This window comes from Phoca vitulina, unplaced genomic scaffold (assembly GCF_004348235.1).
Source record: "Phoca vitulina isolate PV1807 unplaced genomic scaffold, GSC_HSeal_1.0 scaffold34, whole genome shotgun sequence".
NCBI lineage: Eukaryota > Metazoa > Chordata > Mammalia > Carnivora > Phocidae > Phoca > Phoca vitulina.
Window position 1 is genome coordinate 12,187,354 of NW_022589737.1, and position 10,795 is coordinate 12,198,148.

General features: G+C 33.3%; 1 protein-coding gene across 7 annotated transcripts in view; it reads right to left on the minus strand.

Moving 5' to 3' along the window:
* CNTN5 (contactin 5) overlaps positions 1 to 10,795 on the minus strand; it is a 1,357,780-nt gene that overhangs the window by 145,321 nt on the left and 1,201,664 nt on the right. For all 7 annotated transcript variants that reach the window (XM_032426178.1, XM_032426172.1, XM_032426174.1 and 4 more), the window contains 2 exons: positions 8,907 to 9,034; positions 6,517 to 6,692 (listed from right to left, as the gene is read on the minus strand). In XM_032426178.1, coding sequence (XP_032282069.1) covers positions 6,517 to 6,692; positions 8,907 to 9,034 — 304 coding nt within the window. The remainder of the gene's footprint in view (positions 1 to 6,516; positions 6,693 to 8,906; positions 9,035 to 10,795) is intronic.

The following is a 10,795-nucleotide window of genomic DNA, read 5'->3' on the forward strand; positions in this document are numbered from 1 at the left end:
ACGTCACTGAATCAATGACATAGTTCAAAAACCTATTGGGATCTACCAATGATTGCATTTCCAAAGAAACAGGCACTTTATTCCAGATTAAATTCTTCCTTTGGTTGGATTAAAAAAAAAAACAACCCAAGGAGAATATAGTATTATAGAAATACAGTCTGAGTTAATACATGCATGGGATGGAAAAATAAGTTTGGACAAAAACAAAACTTCCAAAAGGAAAAAATTATGGAGTCCTAGACAGGTAAGCACTTCTTTGTTTGTTTGTTTATCTGTTTATTTCCTCAGGTAAGCACTTCTTTATGAGCTAATAGCATATTTAATTTATGGAGTTACAATCCAGGAAAGCGAATTCTATTAAGAGGTAAGGAGTGTTTTCTATTTCTCATTCCCCCCTTTCCCAATCCAATAACTTGAAACATCCCAACTGGCTCTGATGAGAATCTCTAGAAAGTGTGGTATTTTATCCCCTCAGAGATCACAGAACATAGGCTTTTGATCAGATTTTTCCTGGCATGGCCTACACTAAAATTGCCTTTCTCTATCAAGAAGCTTTATTTTTCTTTTCACTCTCTCTCAGAAAAACAATAATAAAAAAGTAAACTTGCAGTTGTTCACTAAAAAACACTGAAGAGAAACTAGTAACTTTTCATATCACCCATATGCTATGTAAATGTATCATAAAGATAAAACAGCTGTCAAAAATGGACCTTTAAATGAACAAAAAAGCTCTGTATTTTCACCATAATACCACACCCAGAAAGTTTGTTTTTGTGGACTATATTTAAATGAACAAAGTGAGGCTTGTGATTTGGATGGCTACAGCTGTCTTTTTATGTGTAATAATGGAAGCATTACCTGATTTTGCTACATTTGACCAATTATGAGGAGGCTCACTTCAAATTTTGCTTCGTGGGACAACCTACCAATCAGAGTAAATGGAGGTGGATCATCAACATGGTGTTACCACTCAGCTGCGATCCTGGTGGTATTATGACCCACAGATTACTCAGATGACATTCCCAGGGACTAGGGAAGGGTCTTCCAATAATCAACTGTCTTAGAGGTCACCTTTCATTCCATTCCAAATTTTGCTCAAGTGAACATCCAATTTTGTGTCAAAAATGAAAAAGCAAAGAAACTATTCTGTTATAATAGCAGGATTTAACAGCATTTTATGCCATACTTAACTATATCAAAAATTTCTGAAATAATGCAATAGTTGGCTAAGCTTAGAAAATGCTTTACATCAAATTATTTTTTCATTCGGCAAATGTTGACCAAGCGGTTATTCTGGGGACATCCATAGTGCAAAGTAATGAAAAATAAAACAGCATATTAGCTTCTGCTTTTAGGGATCCCACAGTTTAGCTTGTTTCATGAATATATAAAGCGTTATAGAATAATAGATTTTAATGGCATACTTTGTTCGTGTTCATAGGACTACATGAAACATATACACATACTAAAAACAATGGGCATTCTTTTTTGCTATGGGAACTACTACTACTTTGAGAAGATAGTGAGCGGGTGCAGGAGTTTTTCTCTAACACAGACAAGTAGGGAGAATGGATGTGGCACATTTTCCTAGAATGGTCTGAAAATTCTAAGGCCTTTGAGGATAATCTCTCTCCTTCTTAGAGACCAAGATTTGATTGGTGATTATTCTGTCCTATTAAAATGACAAAGTGACTTCTTTTGTTAAGTTAGATGAAAGATTAGGAAAGAGGTTATAAAGCAAATATGTGCCAGTCAAAAGTTTACAGCCGAGAACAGAAAGCTGGTGGATTACCAGGATGCTGGGATTCACAGCAACACAAAGATCCAGGAGGCAAGTAATCAAGTGATGAGGAAGGACAAGCCCTTTGTCAGGCAGGGAGAAGACAGGGCTCAGAGTTCAGGAGGACATACTACTTTAAAGTACAAATATTACTAGTGGGTAGAATGAGTGAAAGAAAATGTGTGCCTTTGATAGAGTTACTGATCCTCTGTCCTTTCATACATTATCTGATTAGTTACAAAGGCCTCCACGATTTGTACCTGCTAATATGAGGAAGAAGAGGATGCAGCCCGTGCTTGAGAGGTCCTCAGAACTTTGTGCCTTAGCAAACCTTGGCAATGCGTCTGATGATTTCATTCATTTTTACAACATTAACACTGATCCATCAGGAAAGAGAATGGAACCCATTGAGCACTTACTGTCTTCCATTCTGAGATTTTACAATGCTTAGGAAATAGATGTTAATTACTAAGAAGATAAGCTAGGAACAGAAGTAACCATAATAGGAAGATTGACATAGGCTAGAACTATTCAGCTAGTGTAAAATCCTTATGACATTGAAGAATTTGTATTCTAGTCCCTTTTTATGTATCTAATATTCCACAAAAACCATGGATATGAACCAGGTATGTTCCTTAATGATTCCTATGCTTGGTATACAGATTATCATAGTTCCTTCTATTTCCCAATGCTCTGACATCAGATCTGGTTGGTAATGGAGTGGACTATTTCGTAGGAGTGAGTTCCTCATCACTAAAAATGTTCCATCAGACACCAATATACTGATGGAGTATCAACCTAGGGCAAACTCTATAATCTCCAATATCCCTCACAGCCCTGAGATACAATATCTTTTCCCATCTTAGGTTGCCTTTCTCTTTTTTCTTTTCCTATCCTTATGAGATATAAGTCAGGTAGCACCTTCTCCTCAAATAATATTACTTCATATAATTGTTATGAGGAATTGATAAGCTATTGTGTGTGTGTGCATGTATAATATATATGTATTATATATATATATATATTTTTTTTTTTAGCTGAGTACTTGGCATATAGTAAGTGCTCAATTAATTCTTTTACTTGTTTCCCTCCAGTGATAAAAATTCACATTAATCTGTTTCTTTTCTGGCTTCCAAGAATATTTGGCTGTAATGAAAAAAATAGTAATTGCTTCTTTATAGTCATATTTTTCTTGAATTACTTAATATTCTATGTTATCTTTATATTTCTTAAAGACTAGAACCAAATCATCCTTTTATTTTTATTTCCCACAGTTTATAGACAAGGGATGAACACATATGATCAATGAATATGGAAAAGGTAAGCTTTATAAAGAAGAACCAATAAATAATGCAGTTCCAAAAATCACACTGTATTTAATCTTGTCACCCTAATTTAGTATTCATGTGGCCTGGAAAAGTCTTATGTTTTAGTTTTCTCATTAAAAAAAATGGGGTTGAATATCCCTACTATGCCTTCCGGTTATATTGTTACAACCAGAGAATTGGGTAAATATGAAGGACCATTCAAATAATGCACTTTTATTTGGTTGTCCATTTAGTTACAACTTAGCATGTTGAGAGAATTCACAATGGAAAGGGCAATTCTTCTTTAGCAGACCATCCTGATTACAAATGTTTGAGTTTTTCTCTTCCAAAAAACAGAGAAAATTGTAGGTTGCCATATATTCAGTGCAACTGTTCTTTACACATTATAAAGATTAGAAAAAAGCTTACATCTCTAATGAACAATTAGGAATTTCAAGTCTATTAAAAACAGTTGGTCACTACAGTTCTCCATTAAGACTGCAACTGCAGCTTTGGGGCTACCTGGCCGTGCTCAGGTGCTGTCCAGATATCCTGAGAGTATTAAGAGGTTCCTGTAGACCTCTGACCAACATAAGCCATTATGTCAAAACACAATTGCAAATGCCTTATTTGATAATAGGATGGTTATTTAAGGCCAACGCTTGTAATGGTCAACTCCTCATTGCTTAACCAGAATGAATATAAAATACACAAGCTGTATAATTCCTGCTCCCCAGAGCTGTCTGAATTGTCTTCTTAAAAAAACAAATCTGAATCACATGAGTCCCTGCTACTTTCCAAATACAACTCCAATTCCATGGCTTGAAAATCAGTGCCTTTTATGATAAGGTCTCTGCTGCTTTTTAAAAAATTTATTAAAAAAATATTGACTTACTGTGTAGTATGTGCCCTCACGGTGCCGTCAGGGCCAGTGGTTCCTCACTGCTCCTGAAACATGCTCTAAACTTTTCTGCCTGTCTGTCTTTGCTTTACCTACTCTCTCTGTCTGAGATACATTTATTCTCCTCGCCATCTGGCAGAATCCCACCTATTCAGGTCAGGTTCAAATTCCAACTCTTCCTGCCAGCCATATGCACAAGGTTCTCTGTGTCTTTTACTTTGATCCTCCACAGCACTTAGCTTGTAAAGCTGAACTGAAATTAAAATCTTAAGAATAGCCTCACTAATTTGCCACATTTAGTTAATTCCTATCATTGCCAAAAAAGTGACGGATGAATTGGATTAAATGTTTATATATGTACTAATGGATTGCTTGGACCCTTTTAACAGTGGCTTTAGTAATTTGGATTCACTTCAAATCAGTCAAATTCTTGGATTTGTAGAACATGGAGTAAGTAAAAGGGGCAAGGGAAATAGAAACATTTTCATTATAGATGTTTTAATTTAAAATTCAAAGCAATAGCTATTATTTTTTTTAACTGGGTGTGTTATATGCTCAATTACCTTAAAGCTAAATATTTTTTCACTTCTCAGTATGTAATTTGCTTTACTTTTTTCTTCTATTCGATAGTTTCTTATCACTTCTATAATACAGAGCCTAATTTTAACATGGCTTGTAACCATACAAGTTTGCATGGAGTAAGGAGTCAATTTTATACTACTTCAGGGCAAGAATAGCATATATATAAAGAGGGAAACAGCAGGTATTATTAACTCCCAACCTTATGAAAAAGATAAAATATTTATTGCTACAAAGGAATGATATCAAACCAGAGCGGTAATGTTTAAGAGACAGAAACAAGAATTCAGATAATTTTACCAGGATGATTAATTTCTTTGTTGGTATTTTAAAATAAAGAAGGGAACTGTTTACATGAAAAAAAAAAAAAAAACAATATTCATTTTAGACATATTTTTAATTTATACAGCTGATCACCCAAAATGAATGCTTACGGATAATCCTAAAAAGATATATTTTTGATGGTATATTTTTTTGTTTTCAAATGTGATATTTTTGTATCACATTTTTCTGGTTCTGTTTTATTTGTTCACAATCTTGAAGGAATTGTTAACCCCATGTAAAGGAAAAAGGAAAGTCACAAATTAGAGGAAAATGAGTTTAATTTAACATGATCTAATTATTTTACATATAACATAACCATTAATAATTAAAATTAATTTATTTGGTTAGATCTAAATAATGCAGTTGGTAATTGTTTCTCATATATAGTCTCTCACATTATTTTCAAAGTAAATCAGGATGAAAAGATAAATGTAGAAGAAAATGTTTAATTTTAGTTAAACTGGCAAATGCAACAAAGATAGCTCATTTTCATTCTTCTACTAATATAAATTTATCAAATTCTAGAGTGAGAAGGGACCTTAGAAATTTTCTGGTACAACTCATTCACTTCACTTCTCTATGAGTTTTAATGCCCAGGAAAGCGAGGTGACTGGCTTTTTGTTACAAAGCTGATTAGGGATTGAGCTGGGACTTGACCCAGAAAATTCCTGACTTTGGGTGTAGGACTTTTTCACTGTATTATATTACCTGTAAAATGAAATTCAATCTAAACTGAGCTTTATATATATTTGGTCTTACTACAGCTGTGGTTTTCTAGTGCTTCCCAAAGCGTCTAGAGAAGAATAAATGGATATTAATAAGTATAGAGAAGCATTTTAAATTGGATTTGCAGGCATAAATTACATTTGGATTCATCTCTTTAGCCAATATAAAAGGATATTTCAGCCAAAATATCTCTCGATTACCCTAGTTCCATCCTCCTTCTCTCTCTCGCTTTGTCACTATGTCACTCTTTTATGTTACACAAGAGTGTGCGGGAAGGAGGTCTTTTTTCACTTCTTTATTGAGAACACTGTGGTGTTCTATACTATAGGATTTGGTTCAAAAGATTCCCACTTCATTTAACTGATTGCCACATAGATATTACAAAAAAAGGACTTGATAGACAAGAAACGAATATACCTGTGAATGTTTATCTAAGGCTGGTGTGGATTTTTGACTATTGGTTGCATGTTTAAGCTTTATCTACACTCATGTTTAATTCCTGTGAGGAATTAAAGAATCTCCAAAATTACTATTTCTTGAGGAGTAGGACAGGAAGGATTATTTCATTTATTTATTGAATCATAATTACTGGTAAGACTGCTTTAAATAACACTAGTATGTAGCAATATAACTTCTAAGAAGTAATGGGCAAATATTGATGATATTAATCAAGTAAATAAAAGTGGAAAGAAACCAGATTTGCATAATGAAGTATTTCCAATTTCTTACTGGGTTTTAAAAAAATACTTTCAATTTGACGTAACATATAATAATGAAAGTAATTGAATCAAATTGATTTTTTTCCTATTTTTCCTTAGCATTTCATAGATAAAGTTTTACATTTGCGTGTAAGTTTTAAAAATTATTAGTACTCAACAAATAAAAGTGTATTAACTTACGGCCCTGATGCTTTCAAAATGTCCACCTTCTTTCTCGAAATCAATAGGCTGTCCTTTTAGTGTCCAGTAGAAAGTGACATCCAAACTAGCATCATGAATTGCTTTGCAATTAAGGACAATGCTTTCTCCCACTGTTAATTCTGTTCTTTTAGGAGTAAGTTCTATTCTTGTAGGTTCTATAGAAATAAAAATACATTAATTAACATAATCAACACATAATATTTCCCTGTATTTTCTATTTTAAGTAATAGAAAAACTTAGAGAATCTATTCAATGCGGTTGCTCTAGATACATCTTTAAGTAAACTATTATTAATTGAAATATTACCTTTTTTGTATGTTAGGGCATTTTACTATACTTGTGTAGGGGACTGATGATTTGAAAGTTACTATTCCTATTAAGAAGTAAACTTGGACAAAAAAGACAAGAAAATACGTAATGATAAGAAGCATTTGGCATTCCTGAAGAGGGAAAATTAGAAAAAAGAAGCTGTAGCCTCCCTATCTACCTTCAAGGATCATTAAGTATAAGTAAAAAGATTTTTACAATAAAAAATATTAACATATCTAAGGAAGAATAGTGCAGGTGAGTTCACTTCTTTAAAGGTTATAGGAAGCACCTCTCCTCAAATTACTATTTTCACAGAGATAAAAATATAATATTGTTACTATACCAACTTACACTTGCTTTATAGTCTACAAAACCCTTTTATGAATAGAAAAAGCACCGCTAGCTGATTATAAAATAATCACTCTTGATAAATTGTGGATCACTTAGTTGAGATACAGAACAAAAGGCAAATTTTTGAAGGGAAAAATTTTTTGAGGAAAAAATGTGTGTGTTTAATTACTTAATGATTCAATTAAATTTTTTAAAAAATAGATACACTGTTATTGTGTTTAGAGCCAATAAAGGCTAATACTGCTGTTACTTAAGCTAGTGATCCAATAATTAAAATTTGATTTTTTTTAATAAAGTAGGGAGGTGATGGAGATAGATTTTGATTTAGTCTTTTTTCCTAATTAGATTCCTGATTGTAGATATCTCAAGAAAACTGGCACAAATGATTAAAAATTAGGTTAATTTTCCTATTCTATCTCTGTTTTTGGCAATAGCATAGGCTGAAAAAAGAACCATTCTTAACCATTGATAAGATCCTTTAATATGCAACATCTTTCTAAGCAGTCAGATAGGAAAGTGCAATACCAGAAAAGGAATGTAAATACTAACATTCTAGAAGTCAGATATTCCCTGTGGCTTTCTAAACTCTGTCTTCATCAGATAATCACAGCATATTGTAGTTTAACTTTGTAAGAAATGGAATGTTCTGAGTAACTAAATATCCCATTTAACTTGTGATTAACAGAAAAATGTTTTGTTATTATTTAAAAAATGTCTGTGAATCCAGCATTGCTTCATTGTAACAAAGATTGTTTAGCACAATAAGGCACAGACTAGAAGATAGAGTTGGATTCCCATAATGTATACTATAAAAGAAGTTATCATTTAAATTATCTTCCTTCCTTCTGTTAATGTTTGTTTCTTTTCTAAAAATATTCTAAAATATCAGAGAGCTGGCTATTTTAAAGACATTTTATTTCCTAAGAAAAAGAAAAGTTAACATTTCTATGTTTTTATAGCCAGGTATGATTCACTATATAATACATGCCCACGTGGAAAAAGTTGATTGAAGATAGAGTTCAGTTGTGAAAAATATTTCTTTGCCAATTGATGGGATTTTCTGTCTAACATATGAGATTTTCTTGGTATGAAAAAATGATATGTAGTCTCAAAAAATGTTCTAGGCCAAAATCTAGTTCATGTTAGAACTAGAAGACTAACAGAAACATTTAAGTGGCAATACTTATAACACTAAAAAATGAGAGTGTTTAAAAAATTCCATTGATGCAAACACCAAAGAGCAGGTCAGGTAACCATATATCTGATACACACTCTGACACCACATATTCATGTCCTCCTTCTGCTACTCCTTTCTGCCCCAGATCCCCAGTTGCAGTGATAACAAAGGAATATTACTGACTGATGTTAAATTTAACCTTGATAGAGGAGATATAGTTTTATACTGTTGGAATACTTTTAAATTTTGAGACATCCAGTAAAACTTCAGAAAACTTTCTTTATCTCCTCACATATTTTGTTCAAAGCAAAATATTTAAGTTTTTACCAACAAGGTATTCTTTCCTTCATGGTCTTCTAAATAATGGAAAGGGACAATTTGGCTGTGTTAGTTCTATGTTTGCAATGTATCTTATCAATAGGAGCATGCACACACATACGTGTAAACACATTTTACATGCATATTATATTTATTCGCTTTCTGACAAAGCTGTGAAACTATGCTTATAACACGGTTAGCCACATTTTCTTACCTTTTACAGATACTGAGGCTATGATTTCAGCAGAACCAAAGACATTTTCCCCTTGGCAAACGTACTTTCCCTCATCTGATTTAGAAGCATTTAGGATCCGTAGACTTCCGTCTGGAAGAATAGCTATTCTGAAAATTATTAAAAAAGGTTTTTTCCTCTTTTACTATAAATCAGCTAAGTGGTAAAAAATTCTGATGACGTCTGAAACCACCTCCAAGGTAATAATAAATAAGATAAAGGAATCACTGTGAAAATATGCAATGATAGTAGAAATGTTTTACCCTTCAAGAAATTATGCAATAAACGCACTTAATATCTTCTTTTATTTAAAAAGGTTAGGGAGTTACAGGTTATTTTTCTTTTGACACTTTTTGACAGCTAATGTTAAAACTTGTGGGAAAAGGTGACCCTGAATTTGGTTATTAAAACTTATACTATAATAACACCCAGTGATATTTTAATATGAAGCTTGAGTATTTTACTTCAAACCCAGAGTGACCTCAAAAATCAAATATAAATAGAAACAGCATAAAAACATAGAGGAACACAAGTACAGAACATAAAATTAATTGTATACAGCCAAGAGATGATTTATGGTGGTTTCTCTACAGTGCCACTAGCACAGCAAGGGTATGAAAATGAGACCTGATACCTGATACCTGGGCTGCTCACACTGCACTTTTTAAATTTAAAAACATGATACCTGAGTTTGCATTTGGGCTTTTTTGAGACCTTTGTTAAAAGTGGACCTTGAGTCTTATATGAAGGTGAAAAATTAAAGCATTATTAAAAATTTTTAGAAGTTCGGTGAAAATGAGCTTGACATTTGGGATTACCGTATTATCCTGTGTATTCATCATCCCAGAAATATATGGATTTCAAAGTTAATTAGTACTTTTGTCTTTTTCTCCCTTCTATGCTCCTGAAATATAACCCAATTTTTCACCAATGCATCAACCTTCTCAAGTAACCTGAAATGAAATAAAAGTGGCTGTTGTGGTTTTATTTGATATGCCACTAGAGTTTGGACTGACTTTTAGGAAAGAGGAAGTAACAGGTGTTTGGTAAGAACCAGTGGCCCTATTGAACTTAAAATCCTAAAATTGGATTTCCCTAGTTCTGAAAAGAATAATTTATTCAATGGTAATATGATAATATGCTTTTTAAGAAAGAAGAATAGGGTTTAAATATGTTTAGTCAACATCCTTCATGTTATTTTAAAATATGTATTCAATCTTGCCAATCACCCAGAACTGAGTTATTGAAAGCATTGGACCTTGTTACAATTGGATTAGACTCTAGGTTGCTGACTATTGCTTATGAATTTATATTTACATATTGTTGTCAGTAAAGATACCAGTTTAAAAACATCATACTCTTTTCAATATATATCAAAACTTCTTTACAACATAAGAAGGAAGCAAACTTAGAGGCAAGCCAAACTAGGAATAGAGAATTTGCTTTTATACTTTATGTCTAGGAGAGAAACTATCTTCAGACATTTGGAAAACACGGTGTCCTTAAGAAATATATAATGCGGGAGGAGGAGCAAGATGGCAGAGGAATAGGAGACCTAAATTTCGTATGGTCCCAGGAATTCAGCTAGATAGGGATCAAACCATTCTGAACACCTACGAACTCAACAGAAGATCGAAGAAAAGAATAGCAACAACTCTCTGAACAGAAAAGCAACCACTTTCTGGAAGGTAGGATGTGCGGAGAATTGAATCTGAGGCGATATTAGGGAAGATAGATGGCGGGGGAGGGGGCCTCCATCAGCCGGCTACTGACAAGTGATAGAGAAGAGGAGCACAAAATCGGAACTTTTTAGAAGGCGGCTCTGCTGAGGGACGTTGCTCCAGTGGCTAAGCGGGGGGGGGGGGGGGGGG